Raw genomic sequence first — 18345 nt, forward strand, 5'->3', positions numbered from 1 at the left:
GTCTCGTGGGAGCTCGTTGTAGAGACTTTGAGGCTGACATCAATACCATCTGGCCAACACAGTGTTGCGCCCCTCGCGTATTTCCATTGGGGAGATGTTTATGGGATTTAGTTGACTTTCATGTACATCAGCATGGGGAAAGAGCCCTGACCTGAAGGGTACACAACTGCAAACAAAGATTCCAGCTGCAAATTCATGTTGGCACCATCCAGCCTTTTCCACATAACTCCTGGCCTCTGCTCAGATAGTAAAGGCAATTTGGCTGTGCTGCAGAAACAGAGATTGGTGGCATTCACCTATTTTCCTTGTACCAGCCCAGTCATCACTGCATCCAGTGCAGGCCATGCCCTGACTTGTGCAGCGCCTCCGGTGGTTCGACATTGCCAACCTCACAAGGGTTTGCCTCTCACAGATCGCAGCCTTCACTAACTGTCATGGTAGACATCTTACCCTGGTGGTTGACTACCCACCACCCGCATCTAGTGGCAGATTGGTGAGGCCCTGTGTGAGCATCATTCAAGTTCCATTAACATGCTTGAGATGCTGGCAGTCTCGGAGAAACTCTGATGTTATTTTTTTATAATCAGTGCTGTGCCAGATGATCCTGGTTCGATGTGACATTGACATGGTTGTGGCTTACATCGACAACAAGGTGGGCAGGCAGCCTGCTCAACTGTGTACTCTCATTTGAGAACTCCCCCATTGGTGTTTGCTTCACAGTTTCTTGCTTTCGACAGTCCACCTCCCAAGCAAGGACGACATTGCTTCTAACGCCCTCCTTAAGGGTGGTGCATCCTCCCGACAGAGGTAGCTGTTGAGCAGCTAACCACATGTCAATCTGACTTGTTTCACGAATTAGTCACATAATTCCGGTCTACTGCGCGAGGGTTCCTGACCCCTGCACGTGGCAGACGAATACACAGATGATGGAGACGGACGGGCTATTTGCGTACACCTTCCCGTCATTCCCTCTCATCCCTCAGGTACTGAATCAACTGGAGCAGAAGGATAACAAGGTCTTCCTCTTAACTCCCTGTTGGTCCCATTGATTGGTTTCCCAGGGCTATAACCATTCCCTTGGTTCACCAGTCAGTGGTACAAATGTACTTCCGAGGAGAACAATATTCTGTTCCAGCGCAGCTTAGGTTTTCTTCACCCGGCTCCGCAGGAATTTCTCCTGATGTGCTGGGTGCTGTAATGCAATTCCTCTGCACATCAGACCTTTCTCAAACAAGCTGCGGCTTTTGCAGCTTGCACTTGAGGGACTTGTAACACGACAGTAGATTACTTTGTGTTAGACAGTCATACTCCCAGTCTGTTAATTAAGGGGATGTTTGTTTTAACACCCCTGAAAAGCAGGACCTCTTCAATGCCTTTCTTATCCAAAAACGTTATCGACACCAGAGGGCGCTATTGTAAAAAAAAAAAACTCTCAGGGGAAATACCTGCCGATCTAGGGAATATGCATGAGTAGATTGCTCTAAAGGTCAGTTGAGTGAAGTAGACCCCAACCACACTATATGATTTTGTCTTGCTGTAAAAGGGAATACATGTTCATGATTGGCCCTTTATCATATACAACTCGATGTATACCGTCCGGATATCCAGACTCGAGCTTGTGTCAGGCATCTAGTTTCGGTTTGGTTATTGTAGTAAACATAGGCTGTGAACACAAACATTTAAACAACTTATGATTATTTCCATGATCAGGCTACATAGGCGGCCTACTGTCTGTGCTGTTTTTGCTTTTCACCTTGAAGCACACGTTTTGTTTTGAAATTGCTGTTCACTTTTGAAAGAGATAAATATATCAAAATTAAAACAAATCGGCCCACATTGCTTCATGGAATTATGACTTAACAAATTTGGGATTGCATGCAGCCTGATAATAAATCAATTCTCTACAGGGTAGGCCTTTTCTTGCCCCGTGTCAGAATCCATAATGTTGGGACCAGGAATTAGTATAATTGTAAGGTGGATATATTAGTGCAGAAAAGTAATCCTCCAAGGAAAAACTTTACCAGAGAGTTGCAGATTCCCAAAAATGTAAATTATTTCCTTTTTTTTTCATAAAATAAAACACTCCAGTATAATTTGTTGCAGACCACTCACATGAGAACTTTAAGGAAATGTGTTGTACATGCAAGAAAGGAGGTTGTTAATTGACTGCATGATTAATTTAAAAAGTCCAAATTTTCAAGACAACTAAGTTAATGAAAGAAAATGTAAAGAAGTGATGCAGGAAATTAAATTAGATATATTTTTAAAATTCTCCCTCAAAAAGGGAAATGGATCAATATGCCTCCTTTCCTTTCAATGAGATTTACATGTGTTTTGTTGTTGACTGTTTACCTCCTAGAGGAGTTCTTTCACTGAATGCATGCCCTCCTTTTCATGATTTTTTGTATTGTTATTTTTACATTCTGTTCAGTTCATCATCGGTTGTTTTGCTCAGCTACTTTTTGTGGAATTTCTTGCTTTTGAATGGCTATCTGTGTTTTGTTTGTTGAGGTCAAATAAGTAATAATAATGGTATTAATAATAAAACAGCCGAAAATGGTGCACTTCAGAGACATTCCCATAGACTTGTGCACAAAATTGACCCGGTTGACCTAACCCAACTCAACTTTCCCTTTTTCTAAATGACTCCCCCAACTTAAATACTATCTGACTTTCCTACAAAGCAACCCCAAACTCCTCCCTAATGGGTACATGGACTTGTGACCTTAGGGAGACAGCGAAATGGCTCCCTAATGTCGGCTGTCTCCCAAAGGTATGATGAATAACTAACGAATGTCTCCATTAGAACCCTAACAGTCCTGAATCCTCCAAATTCAATACGATTTTGCACAACCCCTAGGGAGTTAGGGTTAGGGTACATATAGAGTTGTATCTCAAAGTAACAGAAAAACCTATGTACTTCTGTACTTATTAAAGAACTGTGACACACTATTTCAAAAAGAAAAGAACTGTGAAACAGTATAAAGAATATAATATTCAAACAAACAAACTATAAAGTTACAGGTACATGTCTTACATGTAGATTTATAGTCATGAATACGAAACTGTATCGTGTCTTTTAATGTACTTTTCAAATGGGTTTTTACCCAAAATAAATGGCAGGTGAGCCCATTATGTGTGCATACAAACCAGAGCTAGAAACAGTGTTTCCCCAGGCTAATGAACTGAGCGAGGTGGTAACAATTCAAGTTGATGATTGAAACGAAATTTATAGGCCTACAGTCTGCAAACTGAAAAGAATGCAGCGCTCACAAAAATGCGCGATGATTCCAAAAACACATCGAAATTGTGAGTTCTTGATACATGGAGGTAAAGGAAAATGCGCATATATTACACAAACTGAACATTTTTCAATTGATATTTCCTTTTTTGCCAATCTTCTCAGCGAGGTGGTGATATTGGCAAAAATTGAGCGAGGTGGTCACTGAAAGTAGCGAGGTGGGCCACCTCACGTTTAAATGGGCAGGGGAAACACTGCTAGAAACTAAGGTAAAAGCTCACACATCCTGACAAATACCTTTTCATTTTTGTTAAGTTATGTAACGGTACCAATTGGTAAATATTTGTTAATAATACATTCCCATTGTTTGTGTTTTTTTCATTGTTGTTTTTCAGACAATGAGTGTGTGAGTGCTTGTCCAAATAGCACATATGGTGATGAAGGTGAGCAGCAGTGTATGAAATGCTACCCAACTTGCAAAACTTGTGATGGGCCACTCTCTGAAAACTGCTTGACTTGTATTGCTGGCCTGAAACTGACTGGTTCAATTTGCAAGCAAGGGGATTGCCCTCACAGGACCTATAAAGATGGTAAGTGTGAAAGGTAGTAGGTACCATATGCAGCAAAGTCAATTTTATTAAAACAAAAATATATATATAGTCCCCTGAAGAAGGTGCACCGCACCGAAAGCTCGGGAGTCATTTTCCGGTGAGCACTGTTATTATTTTTACTTCTTGTTATATGTACCTTACAAATTTTAAAAAAATGGAATACACTTTTCATCATATTTTTATGCACCATAGGCCAAGTTACATTACATTTGTTGTGAAACATCGTTTCATGTCAGAAATAAAATAGGTAATTTTATTGAAGTGTAGTGAAGGGATTCTGCCACCAGGTACCATGATAATGACACCAGACTATGTAAAGTCTGTGGAGCTTTGCTTACAGTGTCCACTTCTGCAAGTGGGAAACCTAGAAGAGCAAGATTGAATTGTCCAAAAGGTCTTTACATAGCAGTAAATATTAGACAAAAATGCAGTGTCGTTGACTTCAGTCACTGTTTATTAATTTTCTTGAGACTTCAATTGACTTGGAAAAAAAATTACTTGTGACTTAACTTGACTTGAATAAATTCGACTTGCTGACATTAACTCTTTTGTAAAAAAAACACAAACTTTCGGGCGTACGCAAAAATTGGTTGAACAGAAAGCCAATAATCTGGTGTTCATGTAGCGAGCTAGGCTTCCTGCAAGTGTGTGTATATGTATGCGGGGATCGTCAAGGTGGTTTTTGTGCGATGCATGCTGGTTTAGGCCATGGAAATCAGTGCCGTTGGTTACAGTTGTGCTACAAGGCACCAAATTGCCGTGCTGTACATTACTGACGTGTGTAGAGAAGCTGGAGAAAGTGATATCATCATCTACTATCATCATTTTCTGATACAGAATTGAGCTGTAGCAAGAATTCTTTCTATTCGTCAAAAACAAAAACACTTCGCAAATGAATGTCAAAAGTCCTTAAAAAATTCAACGTAATTGAGTCTACTTCACTCAACTTACCTGTAGAGCAATCTACTTATGCATATTCCCCTTTTACGCTAAGCGTTTGCACAATAGCGCTCTCTCTTGTCCTACCCATAGTGCCCGCAGCATGTATGCCTTGTGAGCGTCCTCTTTACTCTTGGTGGCAGGTCGGGTAGGACGTGCTTATAATATGCTCTTATTATTCGTCATTATTTCTGCTACCCTTTATCACTTAAGAGAAGATTTGATTAGAGAGTTATCAGTAGAGTTATAGTTTTGTCTTGTGAGATTATAACTTGGAAATGAGTCGTTTGGAGAGGACTGGCCCTGTCACATCTGGGGGACAGACTGAGTTCTCGGGAGTCGCTGCTGGTAGCGCTGAGCCTCCTGTCGGCACCCTCAGCCACAGTCGGCTGCAGGCACTGGCAGTTCTGTTGACCGAGAAGAGGACATGAGACTGTCTCCATCTCTGGCCAGCACAAGCAGAACAACCAAACAGAAGGTGCGGTCTGGCAAGGTTACTAAATAAAATGTATACTCCTGTGCAAGAACCAAACCTAAGAAGGGTCAACAGGGTAACGTGGCTCTGAAACGGGTTTCACTACACCCTCCGTCCCATCCCCAAACAAGCGGCAGCCCGAGGGAAATAGCCTCAACAGTTCAGTGGGCTTGAATCCCCCGTGTCCCCCCCCCCCCAGCACTGTGGCAAACACCACTTTTGTATGAGCCACTGGACCGCACACCAGAGGTGCTGTCTGCCTCTCGCCATGGCATGCGCTCGGACTCCTTCCTTGTTGACTGCTGCTTTGCACTGTGTAGACCATGGTCTTTGCTCAGTGCTTGATCTGTTAAAACGATCCTGGCAGGGCACCCACAAAAGATTCTAGTCCCTGGATGATTGCATGCAAGCTGAGGCAAAGCGGGAATTCCTTCAGTTCTAGTACAAAGGTATCCGCTACAAATTCACATACTATTTACATGTAGGCTGATACATGTATGTGACTTTTTTTTTTCATTGTGGCCACCAAATTTGCCGCCATCTTGAATTTGAAACATAATAGCAAAACATGATACCAGAAATGAGTTTTTGAAGGTGTAAAACATATAACTAGCCATTTTATTTATGCTTTTATCACATAATTTGGCTGATTTATGCCTTTTTTCCAGTTTTTACCATTTTTGGCGGTCATCTGGGATATCTCCTTCGTATCGGATTTTTTTTACTGTTTACATCCAAAATGTGTTTTAGGACCCTAAAAGGCACCCCAAAAAATAGGTGAAAGTTAGTTCTGGGGAGGGGGGGGGGGGGTTTGCATGGGGGGGTCCCCCATACATACTCAACTCTATTACTCATCAACTGATTATTCAGTTTAAACATTTTTCAACCCGCCGCTAGACGGTGCTCCAACATTTTATGACGTCACTGGTAATTTTTTTGTGTGTGAGGGACAACCTTGGCAGACACTAACATCGTTGAAAGCAAGTTCACATGTTTTTCCACTTTCATATAATAAGGCACTTCTGGTTTGGATCGGAAGGAAGGGTCGCATCATTTTGCGCACACAAGATAAAATGAAGATCCTGGATTATTCTATCAATTCCTGCAAAAGTCAAGTTCAGGTCTCTCACATTTGATTTAATATTGATTTTCAAATTTAATCTAGAAATCTTTAACGTGACGTCAGGCAACCCATTATGTCGTCATCATGACGTCACTACAATTTTCATCTATAATACATCCCGGATTAGCTTCAGACCAACTTTTACCTCAATCGGACCTGTAGTTCTGTAGATTAAGGCAGGCCTTCAAAATATGCACTTTTAATGTCACATGACACGTGATGACATCATGATGACGTCAATGTTCTACACAACTGCAGGTGCTGGTCTAAGTGTGTGCCATGTATAAAGGCAAGCGAATTGATTTTAGTGCCCAAAGTGCCATGCACGATAAAAACGTGTAGAAATGCTATAGGGAATGGGTGAAAAAAAAAAAAACAAAAAAAAACAAAGGCTGTTTCAGCAAGTTTGCTGACATAGCCAATTACTGGGGCTACGCCTCATGTCACGTGCCCCTGTAATTATACAATACCATCTCGCATGGCCCACTGCCTATACACGGTGCTAGTCTATGCATAGTAGATTGCTCTACAGGTAAGTTGAGTGAAGTAGACTGCCCCCACAGAAGTGTGGATGGGGTCTACGAATGAATACTTACCTGAAGAGCATCCCTCCCCCACTATTCTCGATGTTATGGGTGCTCCAACTTAGCGCTCAGGAAAAGAGGATGCTCACAAGGCATACATGCCGCGGGGCCTTATGGGTAGGACACGAAAGGGCGCTATTATGCAAACTCTTAGCATAAATACCTGCTGGTATGTGGAATATGCATAAGTAGATTGCTCTACAGGTAAGTATCCGTTCGTAGACCCCATCCACACTTCTGTGGGGGGGGGGGGGGAATTAAGTTTGTAGATATTTAATCACATTTTCAGACTATTTTAAATGCAAATAAGGTGTTTGAAAAAGCAAATTTGAAAATGGCAAAATTTTATTTTCAAATTCTCTCTACATGATGCACACTTAACAAGTCCCATTGCGCACATGTAGCTTAGTCTGGTTCCCGTCTCTACTGCTATGTTCAGATAGACTTAAAACAAGATTGACTTCAGACTTGTGACTTGACTTGGAAAAAAATTACTAGTGACTTGACTCGAAACAAAAATTTACTTGCGACTTGACTTGACTTGTGAAAATTAACTTGGTTTACAACACTGCAAAAATGCCTTCTAAGTAAAGGCACATCTTACCACCAAAGGTACTCACGATACAGTGTGGTCAAAATTGTAGCAAGGTACTCACTATCAAGTGTGGTCATAATTGTACCATGGGGGTGGGTTTGTACTAGTGTCACAGAAACGCATGAATTACATGTGATAAATTGATCACACAGCTATTTGACACTCGTAACCTGCCTCTCCTTTTCATTAGGTGATGTCTGCAATGACTGTCATGACACCTGTCAGACATGTAAGGGACCGGAGGCAGATGACTGCCAGATGTGTGACTATGACCGTTTCCTAAATGAGGAGAACCAATGCATAGAGGTGTGTAATCCTGGTTACTACCCCGACTATGAGAACAATATCTGCCGGCCATGCCACAGTAGCTGCAAGACATGTGTGATGGAAGGGCCACAGGACTGCATGGATTGTGAGAATGGTAGGTGGCAAGAAGTCAAAAGCCAGGAAACTATGCTATTGTTGTGTTGATGCATCATGATTAAGCATTACAATATTGTTCAAAGTTGAAGGAACATAACTTATACCACAAAGAGCTGAAATTGTTAATGGAGTCCATTGTATGTGGCTAGCAAGATACGTGTCTGATTTTTTTTTTACAACTATTTATTTCTTCTAGTTTATTTAGCACATTCGTGCTTGCTCTTTGGCCCTGGCCAAAACAGGACACACGACTCCTCCCATCAGTGATATAGCCACCCTCATGAGAAACTCTTGAACAAAAATTGTTCCTTCCTGGGTAAACATTTTCTACAGGTACATTGGACAGCAATGGGCAATTGTGTGCCCCCCTCCTTTGCATGCCTCTTCATGGGTGGCCTTGAAGAATGCATGTTCACCACAGAACCATGTTGCCCCAGGTTCTGGTGGAGACGTATTGATGCTGTAGTTTTTCTTCTGGACCAGTGATGAGGACAGTCTCGTGACTTTCACTAATGACATTAATTCCTTGCACAGGGTCCTCAGTTCATCAGACTCATTTCCGGGACATCACCATCCGCAAGGAAGACATCTCAATATCCACTGATCTCTATTCTAAGCCCATAGACACCCACCAGTACCTTTACTCCTCCAGCTGTCACCCTCGGCACTGAAAGACAGGTATGGCTTTCAACCTGGTTCTGCGACTCGGAAGGATTAGTTCTAATGAATCTGATTTCTCCCATCATGCACAGGTACTGGAGAATAAGTTGGTTGCCAGGCCTCACAGCTCCCGCCAAGTTCAACGTGCCACTGCCAGAGCCAGATCTATCCTCAGAAATTTGGCTCTCAGGGAAAAGACCCCCAAAACTCCCTTGGTCACCACCTTTCACCCTGATTTCCCTTTCCTCCGTAAAAGCATTAATGACAACCATCACATTCTTCATATACTTCAGATCGCCTTGCCCGCGCCATACCTGACAACCCGCAAAATCTCTGAGACCATATTGTGCGAGCCAAAGTCGCCACCATGGATGCATCCCCTCCCACCCACCATGGAACATTTAAGTGCAGTTCCAGATGTGTAATTTTATTGTCACTGCTTGTGAATTTCAGTTCCCATTCCTCTAAAAAAATTCATCTGCAACTACATAACATCAGAGATGTGCAACAAGCCACTTTATTTTGCTGACTCCTAAGGAGCACTTTTTTAATCAGCAAAGAGATACATTGTCAATTACAGGCTGTCAATCACTGCCTGGAAAGCTTTCCAGTGTAAATTGAGGGCTAAGCTTACATACATGTATATGTATTTTTATTTTACATTGTTTTAGAGAAATTGTGTTTTCTCTCACTTTTAGTGAAGAGTCATTCATACCCATAATAATCAAGAGGATAATTATGTGAATCCTTGTTAGGGACGAAACAATATATCGATACATGTTGAAAGCACATGCAGCACGCAGGTATGAGTTTAAGATAAATCGTGATACGTAGCATATCGTTTGGTATGTATCGGATGTGTATCATGTTGTGACACAAGTGTAACATGTAAGCCCTATTCCTTGTTACCATTTTTTTCTTTATTTTTGTTGCATGGGAAGTTAAGTCCACACTCCTCCAAGTGTTTCTCATTCCCAAACATCATTAGTACTCAAGAGTTATACATGTAAATACTCATATTAGCAATCATGCAACCACTTGCAAAGTGATATGAAAATTGATGTACCCATTGATATATTTATGAAAAAATCGTTCATCTTAACAATTCCAACTAAATTTCCTGGTTACTTTCAATATTTCAGATATTGATTCAAGTGGAAATTAAGCTAACTTCTAATTATTAATGAATCTTCTATACAAGACCCTTCCTATACAAGGCCCTTGCGCACGGAGGTGAAAATCATGCCCGGGCAGGGCCACAAACAGGCAAAGGAGTATGCGTACGCCACGCTTTTATGCTATGCGAAAGAGACCGGGAAGATTGTGATGGTGGGCAAGGCTAGGAACCAACGGTGCTTTCATCATGTCAACCAGAAAACTTGCAGTCTACAAGAGCCAACAACGCGTGGATAGACTCATCAAACAAACTAAACCAATTAGTTCTTGCCAGAAATCAACGCACATTCCAATAATCAGAGATGAAACTTTTCCGATTTTAATCGGAAATCCGACTTTTTGAATTTTCCAACGCAATTTTCGATTTTTTTACAGTGTGTCCCACAAAATTTGATTTTGTAACGATTTTTCACAAAATGTCATTTTATTTCAATCATAATTTCGATGAAAAGTCGATGGAAATGGCACGTTAAAATCATCGCGAACGTAGTTTTAATCTCTTTCACCAGTCGTTATTGGAGTGTTTCAACGGTAGAAACACAGGACATAACACTGATTGGAGCCTTCTCCGGCTGGACAAAAGGTTAAACATTGACAGGCGACATGGAAAATCACTGTGTCGCACGTGCGTGCGAATATGCAATGGTACTACCAGCGTACGTTCCGCACCATACCGTCCGCTAGCACATGGCGCCGGTCGGGAACGGGTAGCCTTGAGAACGATCCAGTGGATGAAATCATTATGTTGTGCGATTTTCGGAGGTTTCAGATTTAGTTGTATAAAATGCAATGCTTTAAAGATCGTGATGATTCTCTCGAGGATAGCGAAGAGAGCATTAGCAAAACATTTCACTGGCATTTGTTGGAAGAGAAAGAATATAATGCCTGATTTTTACCCACGTATGAATGCAAGTGGAGTAGTGGAGTTGTGTGGATGAATCATGGACATATTGAAGCACCATGAACGGTGCCCTTGTCTTTTGGACTTTTCCCTCGACTTTCTCAAGTAAGAAGTGAACTTCTTAATGATGACTCCATTACTCTAACCGTAATTCAGGCATTTTATGCAATGAAAACACTGACCATTTTTTTTTCATCGTAAAATTTTGTTTGAATCGAAAATAAAGCAGGAGTTGGTGTCCGGAAAATGGGCATGAAGTGTACTGTACATGCATGTACATGTACATGTGTGTAACTGCAGCGCGGCCCAGATTTTGGACACGTATTTTGTTCGGCCTTTTTTTCCGATTTTTTTGCTATATGCCAGTTTCATCTCTGAATAATAGACACTTCCTGAAAAATGAAAAAAATAAATAAAAGAATCCCTTAACCTACCTGTACCTACCATTTTTTTTTCAGCGTCCTCTTCCTTTTCCTCTAATTGTCCGAGTCCCATACTTCTCTTTGATTCTTCACGTCCTTTATTTAATTTCTGACGTCTTTGTGTGGCTATATTTTTTTCCGACTTTAACTCCCATTATACAGTTCTAAAAAGAACACCTGCACCTTGCGCGAATTTTTTTATAAAGGTAAAGTTGGAACTAGCAAAGATAAAGAAATTTCAAAATTTGGCTAAGTCTGTTGGATTATTTTGAGGGCACTACATGTGCTTTTATGTTGTACCAACCTACTCATTTTGTCATAAGTTAACTAAAGAGGATGAACTTTAACTAGCTTTCTTGTACTTCTCAAAGAGGGTGCACTTGGAAACATGGGTGTCGTCATCTTGTTTTTGGTCGCCGTGGCCTAAAATTGCTATAATGAATGACCACTTATAACGAACAATCTTTTGTGGACCCCATCACGTTGGTTATAGTGAACTTGTACTGCATGGTGGTTTGATCCTGTTTAATTCAACGTGGAGCCCTGAGAATGTCTCAAAATGGGTTGAGTTACTGTTTGTTCGTTATTTACTGTAGGATGAACATTAAAGCATTTGATAAATCTTTTTTTTTTTGTACAGGCATGTACATCTTATCCAATGAAGATGGTGTTTTTTGCGTCAACCATTGCCCGGAGGGCTTCTACGTGCTTGAGGAAGGTCCTGATGATGACAGAAGCTTGACCTGTCAAATGTGCTCCCCTCAGTGCTTGGATTGTAGCAGTTCCTACTCTCATTGTATAAGCTGCAGGGATAATACCTTCCTTTTCAGGGATCAGTGCATTCCCAGCTGCCCAGGGTGAGTTGACCTTGTGTGAAGATTGACTGATGTCAGCCCTTAAACATCTTACTAGGATTCTGTTCGGATCCACGCAAATTTCATTACTTGTAGTAAGTGGTCTCAAAACTTAGATCTTACATGTTCTGTTTGACATGCACCATTTGTTGGTCAGTTCTGACGACCAAAATGTTCTGATCCAAATGTTCTATGTATTTTTGAGTTTGATACTAGGGCAGGCTGCAGCAAGGTGTACATGTATCTGTATCAGCTACAGCCAGTTCTCAAAATTTAAAGTAGTCATGCCAAAAATGGATGGATTTGGGGTTGGTATTTTATAGCAAATACTGTTGCAATGACCTGTATAAAGTTTGTGTTAATATATGCTGAAAAAGCCAATACAAAAAATGTTGTTGTTGTAGTCTTGGTTCCCTGACCCTACTTCAGACGAAACACAGCAATTTATAGATGTGGGGAATTGTCAGTTCAGGGTACCAGACTAGCTGGCTTGCACCCATTCATAAATGTGTAAAACTGATTGCAAACAAAATGTGGACTTACTAAATCTTGGTAAATCTTGGGGTAGTATTTGAAAAAAGTCTCTTTTTTTCCCAACAATAATAAGTGATACAAAAATCCACTTTTCTTGAAAATAGTGCTGCAGCCGAACCGCAGAACCGAACTAAAAATAGCCGAACTTGGCCTTCCGAACTGAACCGAACCCAAATGTCGGTTCGGAAGAGTTCAGCAAGTAGGCCTATTTGTTGATATAGTCCAGCGGATATGTGACAAAATATCGATGAATTGTGCACTTTTGCATAAAAGCGTGAAACTTGGCACAGATGTTTATATTCATGCGAGAAAATGTTTTAGATGTGGAGCCATCGTGAATTTACCCTTTTAGGGGCGTGGCATCCATTTAAAAAAAGGGGGGCGGGACTTGTCGTGCCCGCAGTGAAAACGGTTTTTCCCACTTGTTACAAAAGCAGGAAACTTCACAAAGACATAATTATATAGATTATTAGTGTTTTCCAGATTCGGAGCCACCACAAAAGTACCTTTTTGGGGGCGTGGCAGCCATTAAAAGAAAAGGGGGGGGGTTTAATTATTATGCCCAGTTTCGAAAACATTGTGCCCATATTTCATAAAGGAATAAAACGTCCCACAGACGTTTATATTCATGAGAAAAAAAATTCCAGATGTGGAGCCATCTCGAACACACCCTTTTAGGGGCGTGGCAACCATATAAGGAAAAAGGGGGGGCGGGGTTTTCATTATGCCCACCCTGAAAATATTGTTTCCACATTCATAGAGAAATGGAACTTTCCACAGACATTGACATTCATGAGAAAAATTATTCCAGATGTGGAGCCATCTCGAACACACCCTTTTAGGGGCGTGGCAACCATATCAGAAAAAAAGGGGGCGGGGTTTTCATTATGCCCACCCTGGAAATATTATTCATAGAGAAATTGAACTTTCCACAGACATTGACATCCATGAGAAAAACAATTCCAGATGTAGAGCCATCTCGAACACACGCTTTTAGGGGCGTGGCAGCCATATTGAAAAAAAAAGGGGCGGGGTTCTTATTATGCCCAACATGGAAAAAAATGTGCCCACATCTCATAAACGAATGAAGCTAATTCCCACAGACATTAATATTCAAGAGAAAAAAAAGCCACTTGTGAAGCCATCGTAAACAGACCCTTTTAGGGGCGTGGCAGCCATAGTAAAATGGGGGGGGGGGGGGTAGTCATGATGCCCCTATAAAAGAAAGTCATGCATACCTTTCATTTATGGATTAAACTCCACACGGACAATATATTCATGAAAATCTTTCCTTTCTTTTCAATTTGAAGCCATCACAAACTTATCCTTTAAGATGCATGGCATCTATTTTAAAAAAAATGGGGGGGGGGGTGCTACTAATCATTTGCCCACCATCGAACTTTCATAAATGACTAAACTTCACACAAACTTGGTGCAAGATAATACATTCATATGTAGAGCTACAGCAAACTCATCCTTTTAGAGGTGTGAGGAGCCTACTCACTGTGCCCACAATTGCAATTTTTATATTTTGTTGTTGATTTCTTATAATGTTGATTGGCCCATAACCTATATTATTTGGTAATACAATGACTTACACCAAAGAGCATGGGTAAGTACCGGTAGGCTAACCCCAGTTATAGGGTTCAATGTGTGTACTTGCACCCATATTATCATGCACATCTAAATTCCAGAGTGATTTCATAATTACAAATACACAGCACACAATGGCAGCTCTAACATTTAAGGGACATGGAAAACCTTTTTTAACGGGGGGGGGGGGGGGGGGGGGAGTGTCAAATCCCCCTACCCCCTACCCGTTGCGCCGCATTGACAGCAGATTGTGTAACAACACGATGTACTCGCCTCACAAAGTGGTGGACACATCCACTATGACTTCACATTCAATGAATCTGTGTACCCCCACCACACAACACCTCTGTTCTCTTAAAAATGGTATATCAAGCTCTGATGAGTGGTTTTTTTTTACCCAGACCAAATCCATTAAAAAAATTTATACTTTATACAGGTGCGACACTGCATATGCCTTTTGGTCTGTCAGAAAAAAAGGCAGGGGAAACAATGTATTTGAAGAAGTAACACTAGTCTTTCCAGGACTAACTGAGGTACCCCAGTTTATACCCCAATTCAGATATTGCTGCAGTTGAAAGGTTACCAATAATTCTACAGATGACGGAACCAGTAACTGGGTTGATATAGATGAGGCAAGAATGCATAGTGTAACAAAGGGTTTGCCAACAGTAACTTCCAACTATAAAGGCGGCCCTACTCCAACACATTGAACAGCTATCTGAGGTGGATTTTATTATATGAAACGCGGTCAAAATTTTCCACGTTGTGCATATTGAGTACCCCCCCCATTTTAAAAATGGATGCCGCGCCTCTAAAAGGGTAGGTTTGTGATGGCTTCACATTAAAAAAAAAGAAAAGATTTTTATGAATATATTGTCCGAGTGGAATTTAATCCATTTATGAAAGGTAGGCACAACTTTCTTTTATAGGGGCATCATGACTACCCCCCCATTTTATTATGGCTGTCACGCCCCTAAAAGGGTGTGTTTACGATGGCTCCACGTGTGATTTTTTTCTCGTGAGTATTAATGTCTGTGGGAATTAGCTTCATTCGTTTATGAGATGTGGGCACATTTTTCCCATGTTGGGCATAATGAGAACCCCGCCCCCCTTTTTTTCAATATGGCTGCCACGCCCCTAAAAGGGTGTGTTCACGATGGCTCCACATCTGGAATTGTTTTTCTCATGAATGTCAATGTCTGTGGAAAGTTCCATTTCTCTATGAATGTGGGAACAATATTTCCAGGGTGGGCATAATGAAAACCCCGCCCCCTTTTTTTCTGATATGGTTGCCACGCCCCTAAAAGGGTGTGTTTGACAGGGGTGTGAAATCTCCGCTATTTAGCGGATTTCCGCTTTTTTGTTCAGCGTGCCACATTTTGTTTTCCGCTTTTTTTCTTCCGATGGTCCAGATTTCCCCCCGCTTTTTCCGCCGCGCGTAAGCATTGATTTTATTTCCGTTTATTTTCCGCCGCCGCCGCCGAACGCACGCAATCCGCTCTCTACAACATACACGTAGCTCTGAGATGGGGTGCGTGCAAGCGAGTATTCAATGTACATGTACTGTACGTACATTGTACGTACGTGTGTACTATACGATGCCATGTGCATGCATTTTTCAGCTCGAAGCCGCATGTGTACACAACAGCATCAGGGGAACGAACAGTCATTGCGCTGTGATTGGCTGCAGATAAATATGAATATTCACACATGCGCCATGAAGCGCGTTGGGACTCTTTGCGGCCGTTCCTGTGTCTATGCATGTAGTGACACGCGATGATCTCCACAATAACTCGTTGTAAACATCGTCTTGTTGCAAATATAAAGCCTTGAAATATGACTAGTAAATTGTCGCCGTGCCGCGCCGGTAGAGGGCATCATGCGGGGCAAAGTTCATGTGTGCATTTCATTGCATGTACGCATCCTGCTATGCTGCGTATTTCGCTGCATGCTGATACGTACGTTAGTGTGTCGTTTCAAATGTTTCGAACGTATTTTGACATTATTAATTCCGCAAGATGTCAGTGCAACACAAATGTGTTATTATCCAAAGAGGTTCGGAGTTTGATACGGACATTGACAAGACCGATCCTCAGGTTACGAATCCGTGGAAATGGATTTGGATGGAACACATGGTTAATGGGCAGAAATTAGGCGACTCGATCAGAAGCCGGAACACGCGATGACGATGTGTATCATCTGCAGTACATGCAGTAAGGAGTAAAAATATGGAAAACATGGTCGAATTTCCCAGTTTTCATATACAAGTTGGCCATTTAGGCAGTTTCAAGCCAATATGAAGGAAAAGTTAACTTAAAAACATGCATAAATTGCAAAACATTTTCGACCAATAGTTGGCCCAGGCATGCCAGGAGGCTTTAAAATGCACCACAGAGCATCTACATTTCAAAATTTTTCTGGGGCCCTTGGGCGGGCCCCGGACCCCACGCCATAAGGGCTTCACGCTACGCGCTCGAAGGTTCGGTTATTTACAGGTTCAGCTATTTTCAGCTATTTTCTTGGACTCCACTCACACCCCTGGTTCGAGATGGCTCCACATCTGGAATTTTTTTTCTCATGAATGTCAATGTTTGTGGAAAGTTCCATTTCTCTATGAGTGTGGGAACAATATTTCCAGGGTGGGCATAATGAAAACCCCACCCCCTTTTTTCTGATATGGTTGCCACGCCCCTAAAAGGGTGTGTTCGAGATGGCTCCACATCTGGAATTTTTTTTCTCATGAATATAAACGTCTGTGGGACGTTTTATTCCTTCATGAAATATGGGCACAATGTTTTCGAAAGTGGGCATAATAATTAAACCCCCCCCTTTTCTTTTAATGGCTGCCACGCCCCCAAAAAGGTACTATTGTGGTGGCTCCGAATCTGGAAAACACTAATAATCTATATAATTATGTCTTTGTGAAGTTTCCTGCTTTTGTAACAAGTGGGAAAAACTGTTTTCACTGCGGGCACGACAAGTCCCGCCCCCCTTTTTTAAAAAGGATGCCACGCCCCTAAAAGGGTAAATTTGCGATGGCTCCACGTACGTCTAAAACATTTTCTCGTAGAATATAAACATCTGTGCCAAGTTTCACGCTTTTATGCAAAAGTGCACAATTTTTTCACATATCCGCTGGACTAATAGTGCTAAGAATGCTAAAGCTTGCAGAGAAAGGGCGAATTAACGCGCACGGATGATTGAATTTACCGTGTTGAAAAGTCACCGCATTCATCTTCATTATTTGCGATGTTCTAGCCAGGCATACAATTGGATATCGGGGCGAATACGCTTTGAAAAAATCGTACGCACCTCAGCACCTGCAATTCTCTCAATGAAAAGCGTGCTCTGTTTGGACCAAACCATTTGCGGTGAAGGGTGTGTTTTCCTCTGCACAATTTACCAGCATTTTCATTTTTTTTCACTGTGTCAAAATTACAAATAATAATTTTATGGAGTCAGAAACCTTTCCCGCGTTCAGAATAAGTTCTTAATCATTGCAATTTTTTGTGTGTGTAAAGAATTTATACGAGAAACGATGTAATCTCCCAAAAGAGGGTGGGGCACCCCTTTACAAAATTAATGTATCCGTCCACAGAATGAGAATTTGATGAAAGTTGCGAATCGAAAAGTTGATATATTTTTTTACGTTAGCTATTTTTCAGCTTGTTGCTAAAAAGAATTATGATTTCATAAGTTTAGTACAGTAAAAGGACCTGTTTGTTCTTAGAACAAAACTAATCAGCAATTATTGCCGCAAAGCAAGTTTTTAGTGCTCAATGCATGCTCGGACGGAACTTGTCAGGAAAACAAATCAGCACGTGTGGGGCCGGGCCGGGATAGCCTAAGGGCCGTGATAGGTATCAGTAACATATATGTAGCAATTTACGATGGTCATTTCTCAACGTCATAAACTCAAAATTTTACGGTATTTTGTTTACACAACAAAAATGAGATTCATTCTTCAACTTGTGTTGCATAGCATGTGGAAATTGTGGTGCCTATTTCTGTCAGACGTGCGTTTGTTTGAACAGGGGAACGGCCCATATGCTTTTCATTGTATCCCTATTGTACCATGGACATGTACATTTTGTATGCAATTCCGAAGTCGAATCGAACTGAACTTCGGAGAAAAAAAATTGAACCCCAACCGAACCGAACCGAACCAAACTTTGAGGATCAGTTGGAGCACTACTTGAAAATGAGAGCACACT

General features: G+C 41.4%; 1 protein-coding gene across 2 annotated transcripts in view; it reads left to right on the forward strand.

Moving 5' to 3' along the window:
- LOC119729736 (proprotein convertase subtilisin/kexin type 5-like) overlaps positions 1-18345 on the forward strand; it is a 101928-nt gene that overhangs the window by 64122 nt on the left and 19461 nt on the right. For both annotated transcript variants that reach the window (XM_038202454.1, XM_038202463.1), the window contains exons 21-23: positions 3637-3831; positions 7759-7989; positions 11791-12007. In XM_038202454.1, coding sequence (XP_038058382.1) covers positions 3637-3831; positions 7759-7989; positions 11791-12007 — 643 coding nt within the window. The remainder of the gene's footprint in view (positions 1-3636; positions 3832-7758; positions 7990-11790; positions 12008-18345) is intronic.

Source organism: Patiria miniata, unplaced genomic scaffold, assembly GCF_015706575.1.
Source record: "Patiria miniata isolate m_02_andy unplaced genomic scaffold, ASM1570657v1 HiC_scaffold_1, whole genome shotgun sequence".
Taxonomy (NCBI): domain Eukaryota; kingdom Metazoa; phylum Echinodermata; class Asteroidea; order Valvatida; family Asterinidae; genus Patiria; species Patiria miniata.